The following is a 15364-nucleotide window of genomic DNA, read 5'->3' as shown; positions in this document are numbered from 1 at the left end:
TATATCACCCTGCACCAGAATTAACTCCAAATGGATCAAAGATCTCAAAGTCAAAGCAGACATTCTGAAAATATTACAGGATGGAATAGGAGAAACCCTAAGTCTCCTTGGCACAGGCCAAGATTTTCTTAATAGAGACCCAGAAACACAACAAATCAAAGAAAGGTTGGACACATGGGATTGCATGAAATTGCAGAGCTTCTGCATGGCAAAGGACATAGCTAGCAAGATCAATAGAAAGTCCACGGATTGGGAGAAGATCTTCACTAGCCATACAATGGACAAGGGTCTCATATCTAAAATATACCTGGAAGTCAAAAAATTAAGTCCCCCAACAACAAATCCTTAAAGAAACAACTACCCAAAAAAATAAATGGGCTAAAGACCTAAAGAGAAACTTCTCTGAAGAGGAAAGAAGAATGGCCAATAGACACATGAAGAAATGCTCAACCTCCCTAGCCATAAAAGAAATGCAAATCAAAACAACATTGAGATACACCTCACCCCAGTTAGAATATCTATAATCAAGAACTCTAATAACAACAAATGCTGGAGGGGATGTGGACAGAAGGGAACCTTACTGCATTGTTGGTGGGAGTGTAAACTTGTTCAACCACTTTGGAAAGCAGTATGGAGGTTCCTCAAAAGACTCCACGTAGAGCTCCCCTGTGACCCAGCAATCCCACTTTTGGGCATTTACCCAAATGTTTACAAACAAGACCACACTAAAGCTACCAGCACAACTATGTTTATTGCAGCATTATTTACCATAGCTAAGATATGGAACCAACCCAGATGCCCCTCAGTAGATGAATGGATCAAGAAAATGTGCCTCCATCAGAAAGAATGACATTGCCCCATTTGTTAGGAAATGGAAAGACTTGGAAAAAATTATATTAAGTGAAGTAAGCCAGGCTCAAAGAAACATAGGTCCCATGGTTTTCCTTATTTGCAATAACTAGTATATGTCTGAGACAAGCAGGAAAGGTCAGATAAGTTGATGTTAGGTGAAATGAACCCCAATATAAGTATTCAAAGGTTTTTTTCTTTCATGTGATTGTTTCTAACATATTTATAAGATGATTTCTTTGTTGCTTTGTATGTCCCTCCCCCACAGTATAACCCCTGTTTTCACTGTATTTGATGTTGGTATAATTTGTGGAGGGGAAGGGAACAAACAAATTGTTTAAATAGGGATACAGGTGGATCCATTGCAACAATGAGATGTACAAGTCGTTATGTCGGAAAACAAACTTTACAACTTTGGGGTGGTGGGGGGTGGGAGATGGGAAGGGATGGGAAAGGGAAACAAAGGAGGAGGCAACAATGTTTGATAACTAATGTACTCATTATCTTGTCCATGTAATTTTAACCCCTCTGTACGATATTTTCACAATAAAAAGAGAAAATAATGTATTTTATGAAACAAATAGAACAGATTTTCTTTGCCCTGCTCTCTTTTTACTGTCCAACATTACCCCCTCCCCTCTTTTTTGTGCTGGTCTTGGGTCTTGAACTCAGGTCCTGGGCACTGTCCTTGACCATTTTTGCTCAAGGTTAGTGCTCCTCTGAGGAGATACAGCAAAGGTAGAAAAATTAATGGTACAGTTTGCCATTTTACTGTAATTTTGTGTAGCTCAGCTAAGCCTAGTCTACGCAGATAACACAGCAAAACAGTGTTGGAACAATGAGTTTATCCATGTTTGAGGGCCTACATCAGGGATATTTGAAGATTGAATGCAGCCAGTTTACACACTGCTTGATTTCCCCATGTTATTTATTTCAATCAGTCAACAGAGGAGCTCAGGCCTTGTTTGCTGTGTGTAGCTTCCCAGGTACTAAAGACAACAGAGCCATTCAACAAATATCAACTTGACCTTTCAAAACTTTCAGCTCTCAAACTTCACATGGGCTCATTTATTTAGAGTATGTATTCATTTGTTTGCTTGTTGGTTGTTTTGTGCTAGTATTGGGGCTCAGATGCAGGGCCTGGGTTTCTAGTTGACTTTCTTTATTTGTTCGGGCAATTCTGAGTTTTAGGCAAACACTGACAATTGGGATGATTCTGGGAAGAAGAGCCTTAGAAAGAACAGATTGGCGTTATGAGTAAACATTTCTCATGTGCTGGGGCTGTACTTGAACTCAAGACCTCCAGTCCTTATTTGGCTTTTGTGCTCAAGGGGGGCCCTCTATGACTTGAGCCACACCTCCATTTCCAGCTTCTTTCTGGTGAATTGGAGATGAGTGTTTCAAGGACTTTGCTGCCTAGGCTGCCTCTGAATTTGATCCTCAGCTCTCAGCCTCCTGAGTAGTTAGGATTATAAGTGTGAGCCACCCAGGCCTAGCTACCTAGTAGACATTTCTAAGGTATTTCCTTATGTTACTGTTTTTTTTTCCTTGTCATACTCTAAAGACATTTATCTTTGGGGTCATAGATTCATTCATAATAGGCCACAAAATGATTTCTCTCCACCTTAACAATCCCTGGACATTTGTATAAAATAAATTAGTATGAACTTTTATTCCCATTGTTCTTGCTTTGGCCAATAGAAATAAGAATCTATTATTTATGATTACGTGGCACTATCTGAGGAGGGTCTTACGGCTTGCAAAGAGGGAAGATGTGGAGACTTTAGATCAACAGTAAAAAAAAAATCATATGCCATTTTCTAGCTGAATACTTTCAAGTCATAGATTGTGGGCGGGGCTGAGGATGTGAAGGGTCATGATTGGCATGTGGAATTGCCTCGCTTCCTGGCTTTTAAATCCCTTTTAAACAGATTCTTTTTCTGTTGCCACTATAGCTGGATATCTCTAGAACAAATATTTAATATGGTTTGGGTCATCCTTTGGGCTTACTAGAATTGCTTGATGGTGAGATGACTTCATTGTCTGAACGGGTGTGGAGAGCTCTACTGCCAAGCAGTCCTGACTCTCTCCTGGGGAAGAGGTTAGGCAGCCCAGGACTCAGCCACGGTGTGTGGAGCCCGTTAGCAGCTGATGAGAGAGATGCCAGCCCTCTCTTCACCCACTGGCCCTGGCCTGGTGCTTAGCGTCCCACAGGGCGTCTGGCTGTAGTCAGAGTATTTGTGTCATTCCACTTCACACCAGGTCCTGGAGTGTCTTTAGGGACCGTGACCTTGAACCCAGTGGCTTCTGGGTAGTCTGACATGTCAACCACGCTCATTGGTTGACATGTCAGACTTCCCAGAATTCCTTCTATGAACGTCTCCCCAACTTCAATGCTCACATCCACCATCTGCCCAGCTTTTCATGAGGTAGAGAGTTTGTCTGCTAGCAAAAGCATGGTTTGAAGCCAGCCCTGGCCGAAAAGTCTGTGAGACTCTTATTTCCAACTAGGAAACAGGGAGTGAAGCTCTGGCTCAAGTGGTAGGGAACCAGCCTTGAGTGACAAAAGTTAGGGACAGTGCCCAGGCCCTGAGTTCAAGTCCCAGTACTGAAAAATGCGAAAGAAGAAAAAAGCAAGCAAGCGAGCTTGAGTGACTGGCTATGCGGCAGAACCTCCAGATCTTTCTCCCTTGTTCACATGCGCCATGCAGCCGGCTCAGGGGGGAGCTGCTGTGCTGGGCAGGGCTGGGCATCTCCGCACGATTCTCGGGGTTCTGCTGTGGACAGTTTGGAGTATCCGTGCTCCCCTGGATAAACGTCCCCCCTTCCCCCACCCCTCCCCAAGGCTGGACGGCTCTCCATTGTGGGCGCTTTGAATTCAGTGAGAAAGATCACCAGGCTCGTAGTGGACAAGCGTGTAAGTTCACGGGGCTCCTAGGTTCTGGACAGTCCACGGCTGTCCAGTCTCCAAACCCGTGCCTGATCCCCGGGGCATTCACGCTTGGCAGGCCCGGACACAGGCGTGGACTGTGCCTCAGTTTCCCTCTCTGCATGCTTCTGGGTGCTCCCAGCCTTTCTTTTCTCAGCTCTACCTTTCAAAGGATAAAAAGGATAAAAGTGTCCCTGTCGCCCCTCAATCTGGGGTCGGCCCCCAAACAAAGCATCGCCTCTCCTGGTCCCAAAGCCAGACCTGATGATATCCAGTCCAGCTTCGCCCCCGGGCTCGCAGGGGGGGGGGGGGGGGGGGGAGGGGGTTGGTCCCCCGTGCGATGACGCACGGCGGCCGCTGGGTGGCGCCCACGAGCCAAGGATGTGAGACTAACCTGGGAGGAAAAGGATCGCGAAGTGCAGAAGAGATTTGGTGCCCCCCTGAGCCCCTCAGCTTCTGCCCCCCACCCCCGAACCCCTCAGTGCGACCCACGGCCGGCAGCGAGGTCTGGTGGTCGGGGCAGCGGCAGGCGACCTTCGAGAGGGCCAGGATGACCGGTGATGGCCTGCTGCGCACCCCTGCGGGGCAGGCTGCTCCCCGTTCCCCACCCTATTCTTTGCGTGAGGCCTGGGAGAAAAGCAACCTCACATCACGATCAAAACAGTCTGGAAAGGGGGGACACGGACATGGAGGGGCGAGGGTGGGGGGGAAGGCAGCTGTGGTCCTCACTGGACACGGCGTTGGAAATGAACGACACAACTTGGGGGTGCGGATGGGGGTGGGATGGGAGGGAGCGAGGACGGGGAGACACTGCCAACCAGACTGGACTACAGGTGGCTTTTTACCTAGGCAGTTTCAAGATACAATGAAAAGATTCCTGAGAATGACTATTAATAATATATTAATACGATTACTATCCTGGGGGAGGGGCTTGAATTGAGAGCCTAGGTGCCATCTTTTAGGTCTTTGCTCAAGGCTGGTGCCCTCCCATTTGAGCCACAGCTCTATGGCTTTTTGCCCCCGGGTTAATTGGAGAGGAGGGTCTCATGGACTTTTCTGCCAGGGTTGGCTTCAAGCTCTGATCCTCAGATGGCAACCTCCTGCGGAGCCAAGATTGCAGGTGGAAGGCACATGCCTGGTCATATTAATGTTTTTTTTTTTTTTTTTAATTGCTATGCCTGAAGGCTGTGAAAGGGCCCCTAGCTCTGGAAATGATGATGACGCATGCGTGGGTGGTCTCTCCGCTTCTTAACTTGTATCACTTTTACATCGGGTGTAGCCATCAGTACTTTGACTGTGTCTCTCTACTGGTGATCCATCTGAGATGGAGCATGGCAGGGGACCTCTCGTTCGCCACAGGCCCATTGGGTCTCTCCCTCCATGTCCTGAGGCATTGTGGGCTTGCGGATCCTAGTAGGAAGTAGATCTGCCCCCTCCCTTCTGTCCAGGCCCAAGCCTGTGGAGAACCCCACCAGCAAAGGCCTGCTTCTCACGCTTGTCCTGGGCCTTGGGGATGGGGGAGGGTGTCTTTGGGTCTCCCTTCTCCTTTCTAGAAAATGACTCTTTTTTTTGGTAGAAATACTGGGGATTGAGCTCAGAATCTTACCCTCTTGCTTAGTTTTGCTAATCCCTGGTGCTCTACCACTTGAGCTCTACCACTCTTTGCTGGTGAATTGGAAATAAGCATCTCAGATTTGTCTGCCAGGGATGGCTTTGAACTTCCATCTTCAGATCTCAGCCTCCAGAGTAGCTAGGATTTCAGGTGTGAGCCACCAGCCCGGATTGAAAGTGAAATAATGAAATGTGGAGATCCTTAACATCCCCGCTGCTCTAATATGGAGCCAAAAGGAGCTTCCTGCCGGACACAGCTGGATGTAATCAGTGATCCCTAGCAAATGTAAGGATCTGTGTTCAAGTTACTATTTCACTGCTTGGTTGGTTGTTTATGGCTGGCCACAAATGTTTTGTTTCTGGCTTATTGTTGAAAGGTATCATTCGAGTGTGTGTAATTATTCAGTGACAATGTATTCTAACAGAGTAATGTGTGTGTGATTGGTGTTTAATGCACACTTGTGGCTAAGAGTGGATTTATAAGGATCATGGTTTGAAGCCTACTGGGGCTGGAAAGTCCTTGAGACTGTTATCTCCAATGAACCATTACAGAACAGGAAGTGGAGGTGTGGCTCAGGTGGTAGAGTGTTAGCCTTGAGTGGAAAAGTTAAGGAATCAACAATCAGGGCTGTGTTCAAGCCCCAATGCTGAAAAACAAACAAACAGAACCAACAAACCAACCCAAAACAAAACAGCCAAAACGAAGGGGAGATTTGTAAATTTGTGACTTTTTTCTTTGCAAGAATGCAGTTTTCTTTTTAAATCTTTGGATTCTTAGAGCATAACAACCTATTCCAAGAAATTGCATTTGGTGTAGCGTTTTACAGAGTTCATTGAGGAGGAATGAAATGGAAGTATGTTTTCGATCCTTCTCAGTAAACAGCCGCTATGTACTCAGCAGGAGAGTTTAGATGTTTGGGGATTTTGTTTTGTTTTGTTTTGTTTTAAAAATGAAGCCCCAGGGGAGATGACAGGAGTCACTGGAACCTAACTCTGAGCCCCAGCTATAGCAGCTGGCCTTTGTGTGACCAGTAGAAGGTAAATGAGTTACATGGCTCCCCAATAAACTTCTCTGATTGTACAAGCAAGGATGGAAGTTGGGGTGATGGCGCCTCATGTCTGCAACCCTAGCTGCTCAGGAGGCTGACATCTTGGAAGACTGAGATTCAAAGTCAGCCTGGGCAGAAAGGTCCATGAGACTCCATCTCCAATCAACCAGCAAAAAGCTGAGCGGCAGGTATGATCCAAGTGGTGGAGTGCCAAGCAAATAAGCAAGCTAAGCAAGCACACGATCTTGGATGCAAACCCCAGTACTGGGGGGAAAAGAGAGGGGGAGAAATCCCATGTGCTTTCTGTAGTTATTAGGAATACAAGAGATGTAAGAACCGTGGCTATTGTGAATGGTTTTTGTGGTCCGTGTGGCAGTGGGTGATGTCTGCTCCCCTCAAAGCTGGCAATTAAATACATTTTACAAAGAAAATGCTCAACAGCTTACAAAGAAAATGCTCAACAGCAACCAGTCGACATGTTTGCCATTTGCTAGCCTCTGGTCCCATCTTTACAGAGGCTCTTTATGAATTCAGGGAGACAAGTTCCACGTGGGTTTGAGGTGTTTGAAATCTTCAACCTGCACAGCTAACTACCACAAAATCCCTCCATGCTGGCGAGCCTCACAGGCGCCCGACACCCGCTGGAAACGCGTGCAGAACGCACAGCAAGCCCGAGCTACCTCTTCCCCTTCGCACGCCTCCGTCACAGAAGGGCATCACGTGGTGTGTACGGCTTATGTCACAGGCTCTCTTCGCCAGGTATTCTCACAGGGCAATGAAAACCAAAGGCGGGAGTGACAGCATGGGGCTCTGTGAGGGTGGCCCGCAGGGTGGACTTGGGACCTGGGGACACCCCAGCCAGGCCGGCCACCTACCTGGAAACCACGCGGGACTTCCAGTTCTCTCTCCCCCCCCCCCCATCTCTCTTCCACCCCCCCCTCTTGGCATCAAACCCATGAGCTTGTGAATAATATTTTTCCCAGTATTGCTATCACAAACCTACATTCCTCTCCCTTCCTTTTTCTCTTCTCTTCCCTTCCCTCTCTATATCCCTCTTTCCATCCCTTCCTCCTTTCTCTTCTCTTCCCTTCCCTCCCTCAATCCCTCTCTTCCTTTCCTCCCTCCCTCCCTCTTTCCTCCCTCCCTCCCTCTCTTTCCTCCTTCCCTCCCTCCCTCCCTGCCTCTCTCCCTCCCTTCCTTCCATCTATCATCTATCTATCTATCTATCTATCTATCTATCTATCTATCTATCTATCTATCTATCTGACTTTTTCCTTCCTTTTGGGAATGAACTCCATATGAGTATCTCCTGTCTCCTTGCCTCTGCTGACAATCTTATTTCTGCATTCACCATTGGAATTTCTCAGTGATCCATTCCCACATCTCTTCCACCCATTTCCAGCCCCCACTTTGCTCTGGGCTTCGGCTGACCCCTCCACACACCTACTCCCTAGAAACAGGTCAGTCTGTGAGTGCCCATTTCCTTAGAACCAGTTTTCCATGCCCACCTATTTTTTGGGGGAGGGTGGGGAGTATTTGTAAATCCTTAAGAGATCACATGAATATTGAGTTTAGTTTTTTGCACTTAAAAATCTGAAAAAAATTAACCTAGGTACTATCATAATCATACATTTTAACTAAGTTTTTTTTTTTGTCAGTCCTGGGTCTTGAACTCTGGGCCTGGTTGCTGTCCCTCAGCTCTTCAGCTCAAGGCAAGCACTCTACCAGTTGAGCTACAGTACCACTTCTGGTTTTCTGGTGGCTCATTGGAGATCAGAGTCTCACAGACTTTCCTGCCTGGGCTGGCTTTGAACTGCAATCCTCAGATTTCAGCTTCCTGAGTAGCTAGGATTACAGGCGTGAGCCACCGGCTCCTGGCTAGCAGTATTTTAGTTTAAAGCTCTTTTGAGTTTCCCAAAAGCTCACAGCTGTCTGCCTTTTGTAAGCCCCATGCACTAAGGACGGAGTTAACATTTTTGCATGGTTGAATTACATACAAGTGGTTATGTAAGTCCTTACACAACCTTCCATCCTGCCTTTTGGCTTGTGTGGCCTAAAACATGTCCTGTCTGGCTCTGGAAGGAACCAAGCAGAGCTGGCTGGGGGTGTCCCTGTGTCTTCACGGCTCTGGAAGGAATGGGTAGCTGTCCCGATGGGGCTCTTGGGTTTTTTCTTCATTCTCGTTCGCTCTCTGGCTATCTACAGACCCCAGCATTGCCACCTCAATGGGTTTTTTCCCCCGTTAATTAATAGGGTGAAATGCATCTTTGGATGGCTCACTAGTGAGCCACCATTAGGTTTCCACGTCTTGAGGCTGAGCCTCTGTGTTGGGGGGGGAGGGGTAGGACGAATAGGTGACAGGTAGGAAGAGCCTGGCTTGTGCTTCACTGTGTGGAAGGGTACTAGGTAGGACTTCCTACTTCTTTCCTCCCAAGAAGATGGTAAGGAGTGTGTGTGTGTGTGTGTGTGTGTGTGTGTGTGTGTGGAGAGGGCAGAGAGAGAGACAGAGGAATCCAGGAACTCAGTGGTGCTCAGCCATATTGCCTGGGAAAAAGTCAAGCTTGGGCTGAACACTGTAATCCTGAAGTAAGGAGGTCAGGTCTGTATGGGCCCATATTGGCCTCATGGTGAATGGTAGGGTCTGGCCTCTGGTCTGCATGCTGGGGGAAGGAAACGCCCCCACCCATCACCTGCCTCCCACCTGATGGGCGTGTCTGGATCCCTGGAGGCAGGCACTTGTCTGATAGGTTGCTGAATCTGTCAGTCCAGTGCCTGGGACTGGGAGTTTCCTGTGGCCCTGCCCCCTGGGCAGACCTAGTTAGGCCCAGACCAGCACAAGAGCCATGACACCATGCCACATGTGTCTCCAATGATTGTGTCTGGTGTCTTGGCTCCTGGCTCATCTCCAGTTATCATGGCGTCCCAGTTCAGCTCTCCATTGGAGCTGAATTGGCTTGTTGGTATTGTTTCTGTTCTTTCCTCTTTAGTCTGTTTCCAAGCTGTGTTCTGTGCATTTGGGTGCTGCAGGCCTTTGTAACAGTGGGCCGCCTGCTGCCTGCTAACTGTGTAATAAAGACTCTTTGTCTTCAGTGACTAATTTAGGATCCCCAGTGTGAGGAAGTCTACCTGGGCCTGGCCTCCCTTCCAGCCCCTCTTCCCTTCCTTTCTGTCATTGTTGATGGTGGTTTCTTCATTGTGGATAGCATGGTATCCACAGGAGCCCTTTCTGGGATTACAGGCATGCTCAATCACACACTCTGCTGCTTCTGAAATTTCTAATGAAGCTATTTGACTCTCTGGGGGTAGGGGTAGGAGTGGGGGTGGGAAACTAAACTAAATAGGAGCTCTGTTGGATCTTGAGTTTATCTGTTGATTTCTATGGGACCTATAAAGTTTCTTCTCTTTTTTTTTTAGTTGTGAAAATACTGGACAGAGACATTCTTCTCTTAACTTCTCTAAAGCTGTATTTGATTTTCGAATTCTTCTGCCATCAAACATTGAAAGGTGAAAACATGGCTGGTATTTTAGCTGCCAGCAGATTTCTTACTTTCTTTCATTCATCCATCCATTCATTCATTCATTTATTTCTAAGTTGTCCCTGACTTTAAAATATAGGCTTTTGGACCCTCCCTTATCTAGAAAGGAATATAGATTATGACTTCACTGAAAAGCTGAGGGTAATACCTCAGTGACTTTTGAAAAGTATTGGTCTTCCTTAGAGATTACATGAGTGCCCATTCATTCATTCATTCATTAAAAGTTATCATTCAGACGTACTGCTTCCTCTTGTTTTAGCACCTTTACTGTGCTGGAAGTTTCTGAGCTAGTCAGGCTCAGTTTCAAGCAAGCTCTGGCCAGCCTACAGGCCCTCTTCCCAGGCCCTCTGACACAGGAAGGCATGTGGCATGAGCCATTGCGTCCCTCCCAACTCTTCCCACCCCACCCCTAAAAGTACAAATTGGGCCTGCATTCCCTTGGGGCAGCTGGAGACACTTTCAGCTTGGGGAATTCAGCATAAGTTTGGCGCTGGAATGGATGTTAACACCATCTCACATTTGCTGGCTGCTCAGAGGAAAAGCGACACAGCAGAAGTGTTCGCAAGAAATTAGTGAAATTAATTTTAGTTCCAACCTCCACATCCACATTTTCTTCTTCCTGGTGGTACTCTATGAAGGTCATAATTAATAGTCAAGGTAATGATGGTACTATTACAGTAATAATTACTAACATATATTAGGCAAGTACCGTGTGTTGATTATTATACTCAGGAGCATAGGCATGTGCTTGGTTAATTCTCACAAGAGTAACCATGGAGACTTCTCTTCGTGCCAGTCCTGGGGCTTGAACTCAGGGCCGGAGTGCTGTTCTTTAGCTTTGGTTGCTCAAGGTTAGCACTCTGTTATTTGAGCCACAGCTCCAGTTCCAGGTTTTTGTTTTTCTGGTTAATTGGAGATAGCAGTCTCATGGACTTTCCTGCCCTGGCTGGTTTTGAACCACAGTCCACAGATCTCAACCTCCTGAGTAGCTAGGATCACAGGCGTGACAGTGTCTGGCTCCAGATTGACATTGTTCCAGTAGTAGAAGTACACAGGATTCAAATGCAAGGCTAGGGACACCCAGGGCCTATGTGGGTCCTTCCCGTATCAACCAGTGTTCTTTATAGACTTAGCAAGCACTACCACCTTCTCACCTTCATGCTAAACATATCTTGTGCTCAAAAGCACAACAATCTCCCCAGCTTTAACTTGATTTTTTTTCTTGTCAGTGTGGGGCTTGAACTCAGGACCTAGGTGCTGTACCTGAGCTCTTTTGCTCAAGGCTAGTGCTTTGAGCCACAGCTCCACTTCTGTTTTTCTGGTGGTTCATTGGAGATAAAGTCTCACAGACTTTCCTGTCCAGGGCTGGCTTTGAACTGTGATCTTCAGATCTCAGACTCCTTAGTAGCTAGGATTACAGGCGTGAGCCACTAGTGCTTGACTAACCTGACTCTGTACAGGGACACTGGAAAGCTGGATGGTCTCTAAACACTCTCAGCTCTCAGCTGGAGTGAGGATGGGGGGGCGGGGCCCTCATGTCACGTGTGATATCCTTCCTATCTTCTTTATCAATGGCTGACAGGGCAAGACACCCCATCATAACCGGCAGGACCCCTACTTCCCTCTCCACACCACCCCACTGGCATTTGGGAGGTCTCTTTTTCTTGGGGTATTCTAGGGTACACTCATCTGCCACCCTTTGGAGGAGCTCCTAGCAGTGTTGGTGCCTTAGGCTGGTGTCTTTTTAAGGCTCCTGTTTACTAAGGTACTAAGGCAATTTTCCTCCAGTTGCTTCAAAGCCTGCTCTGTCAGTGATAAATGTTTCCCACTGAGCTTTCTGGGCTTGCATTTTTGCCCAAGGCCTTTTCCCTCAGCCTCATCCCTGATCAGCCCACAGAGAGTCAAGAAGGCACAGCCAAGGTTCACCTCACTAACTCAGGGCCGATCAGGGAGCTGCGATTTGAACCTCACTAGAAGCTCATTCTGGTCAGAGGTCAAGGGCGTGAAATCTATCGGACACTCCAGGAATAAACACACTTCCTTCAGATGCTTAGAAAACAAAACTTTGAAGTTAATAATAAAAACAGCTAGTGGTGTACACATCACCCATTATATTCACTCTGCTTCATTATAGAAGGAAATGTGTGTGTGTGTGTGTGTGTGTGTGTGTGTGTGTTGTATGTATGCCAGTCAGGTCTTGAATTCAGGCTTTTGCTCAAGGCTAGCACTTTACTACTTGAGCCACACCTCTACTTCCTGGACTTTTGGTGATTAATTGGAGATGAGCATTTCACAGACTTTCCTACCTCGGCTGCCTTGGAACAATGATCCTCAGACTTCAGCCTCCTGAGTAGCTGGGATTCCAGGCAGAGCCATCAGTACCTGGCTGGCTTCATATTTGAATTTTACTATACTTTTCCAGCTAACTCTTTGTTTTATTCTTGTATAGAAGCTGACCTTGGACATAAAACTGGGAAAGAAAGTTATTTTGTTCTTTCTTTACTGACTATGAAGTAAATCACTTCAGGTTGAGATTTTGATCTGATTATTTTCCTCTCCTTAAGGGGCCATTCTGAGAATTTACAGTGACTGGAAGCTTTCTAACATAGAAACCAAAATAAGTACTAGGAAACAGGTACTTACAAGGGTCAGGGGTCAAGAGCAGAGGGGTAGAAGCATGAACAGGGACAATGAATAGAATGCAGGCAAGCATGCATTGTCTGCCACAGAACTGAGGAAAGTAAGGACAGGGGTGGGGGGAAGAGGGGAGGAGATGTGGAAGGGATGACACAGATCAAGATGCACTGTACACATACATTGCTTTGGTAAATGGCAAAAAATTCAATGTAAAACCTAAAAATTAAGCAAAGCGAAGGAAGGGGTGGGGTGGGAGGGGTGAGGGAGAATGATGAAAGGGGTGACTTTGATTAAGAGGTCCTGTGTTCACAAACTGCTCTGTTGAAAAGGTAACTCGAAGGAAGGGGTGGGGTGGGAGGGGTGGGGGAGAATGATGAAAGGGGTGACTTTGATTAAGAGGCCCTGTGTTCACAAACTGCTCTGTTGAAAATGTAACTCCGTCTACAACTACTTAAAGAAAACAAAGATATATTTAAAAAAACAAAAGAAAAACCCTCAGATTGTTTTAGGTCACTAGCTGAGAAAGTACTGTTGACTTCTAGCTTAATGTAAATTAGCTTAGCCTGGAGCTACAATGTAAAAGGAAGTTGTTCTGGAATGAAAGCTTTCTTCTCTCTCTCTCTCTCTCTCTCTCTCTCTCTCTCTCTCTCTCTCTCTCTCTCTCTCTCTCTCTCTCTCTCTCTCTCTCTCTCCCTCTCTCCCCCTCTCCCTCTCTCTCTGTCTGTCTGTCTGTCTGTCTGTCTGTCTCTGTCTGTCTCTGTCTGTCTCTGTCTGTCTATCTGTCTGTCTGTCTCTCTCTCTCTCTCTGTCTCTTTCTCTCTTATTGTTGTTGGTCATGAAGCTTGAACTCAGGGCTTGGGCCAAGGCTCCTGAACTCTTTTGCTCAAGGCTAATGCTCTACCATTTTGAGCCACAAAACCATTTCTGGTTGTCTAGTGGTTAATGGAAGATGAGAGACTCTGGTGGCTTATTGGAGATGAGAATCTCATGGACTTTTCCTGTCTGGGCTGGCTTTGCAGTGTGATCTTCAGATCTCAGCCTCCTGAGTAGCTAGGATTCCAGGCAGAGCCCCAGGTGCTGCTTACTCTATCTTTTGATGTAGAAAAACATTAACCAGCACATCTCAAGCTGCTTCCTTCCTAATGGGGGGGGGTTGCTCCCCAAAAGTTGTTTTTATCAAGTGTGATTTTAATTACACCTTTGTGGCTTGGGAGTTACACAGCCTGCTCAAAATCAAAACAAAGGACCCCCCCCCAAATGACCCCCAGGCGCTCTGCTGGGTTTACCTGGTTCAATGTTGAGAGAGTTGCTGTCGATTTCCAGGTCCAGTTCAGCCGCCGAGGACCGAAAATCCTCCAGGACCCCGTGCACAGCCTGGGTGAGGTTGTAGGGCACCCAGCGAGCAAAGTGCACCTTGCTATTCACGATCACGCTCCCATTGCGGAAGCTGAGTATTTCCAGCTGCCTGAATCCAGTGAGATTGGACTGCAGATATGGGACTAGCTGCAAACAAGAGAGCGGTTACCCAGTTACTGTCTCTAAGTGCTCAGGGCCGTGGATTCCACTTCTCCTCACTTCCTACTATTCAAGACATCTATCTCAATTCTTTTTATTTTTTATTTTTATTGCTCTTATAGTGTTATGCTGGTACTGGGGTTTGAACTCAGGACTTGGGTGCTTTCTCTTAGTTTTTTCACTCTACTACTTTTTGGTGATTAATTGGAGATGAGAGTCTCATGAAGACTTTCTTGTTCAGGCTGGCTTCAAACCTCCATCCTCAGAGCTCAGTCTCCTGGGTAGCTGTGATTAAAGGTGTGAACCATGAGGTTCCTGGCTCTTACTTTTATTTTTGGATTTCATGGGAGCCCAGAGCACTGCTACTTAGTGCCTATTCGCAATAATAATGGTTGAGTTTCTACCTTGTTATCAGTCCATTGAGATGGATGGCCAGATACTTCCTTATGAGGATTTGTAAGAACAGATGATTTTCTTTTTAAACCCAAGCCAATGAAATCGGCAAGAAATGCTAGGTTTAGTCATTGTGTGTCTGTGTATGTGTGTGTGGTATGTGTGTACATGTGCACACAAACGCACACATGTGCACTGGAACTGGGACTTGTGCTTGGCTTTTTCTGCTCAAGGCTGGCCCTCTATTGGAGATGAGTCTCACTGATTTTGCTGCCTGGGCTGGCATGGAACCATGATCCTCAGATCTGAGCTTCCTGAGTATTAGAATTACAGATATAAGCCATTGGTGCCAGGCTACATTTAGTAATTTTGTTTTTTTAAAAAAGTAAACAAAATATGTTCCAACCTGAGTCTAGGAGCAGACTGACCTAGGCTTGTATAAATAAATGGGAGTCTATGTAAGTGACCAGGCCTATCAGATAAACAAGCTCTTACACATCAGCATGTCAGTCTAGGCAGGCAATGAATGGGTCCTGGGCCAACTTGGCTGGAAATAGCTTCCTGGCCTTCATCCCCCTGGGGGACCACTGCGATGTAGCTCCACCCCCTTATCTGTAGTGTGTGTGGAGGGGAGAAAGTGGTTCTCAGAGGCTTCTCTCTAAACTGGAACTTAATGGCTCGAAGGACCCTTAGGGCGTTGTTCTGTGGCTGTCTCTACAGAGCCTCCGATCATCTCCAAGGTCATTCCCCAGAAATGTTTGAATCCTAAGTGGTTTCTGCCTCATCCCCCATAGCCACAAGCAGCGAGGAAAGGCAAAGAAATCGAATGGGGATGATGGGATCAC

General features: G+C 46.7%; 1 protein-coding gene across 1 annotated transcript in view; it reads right to left on the bottom strand.

Annotated features, from left to right (window-relative positions):
* Impg1 (interphotoreceptor matrix proteoglycan 1) overlaps positions 1–15364 on the bottom strand; it is a 99420-nt gene that overhangs the window by 20985 nt on the left and 63071 nt on the right. The window contains exon 11 of the mRNA XM_070010152.1: positions 13898–14114. Within this exon, the coding sequence (XP_069866253.1) occupies positions 13898–14114 (217 nt within the window). The remainder of the gene's footprint in view (positions 1–13897; positions 14115–15364) is intronic.

Source organism: Dipodomys merriami, unplaced genomic scaffold, assembly GCF_024711535.1.
Source record: "Dipodomys merriami isolate MVZ:Mamm:240054 unplaced genomic scaffold, mDipMer1.0.p SCAF_8, whole genome shotgun sequence".
NCBI classification, from domain to species: domain Eukaryota; kingdom Metazoa; phylum Chordata; class Mammalia; order Rodentia; family Heteromyidae; genus Dipodomys; species Dipodomys merriami.
This window is presented reverse-complemented; position numbering and strand designations above follow the sequence as displayed.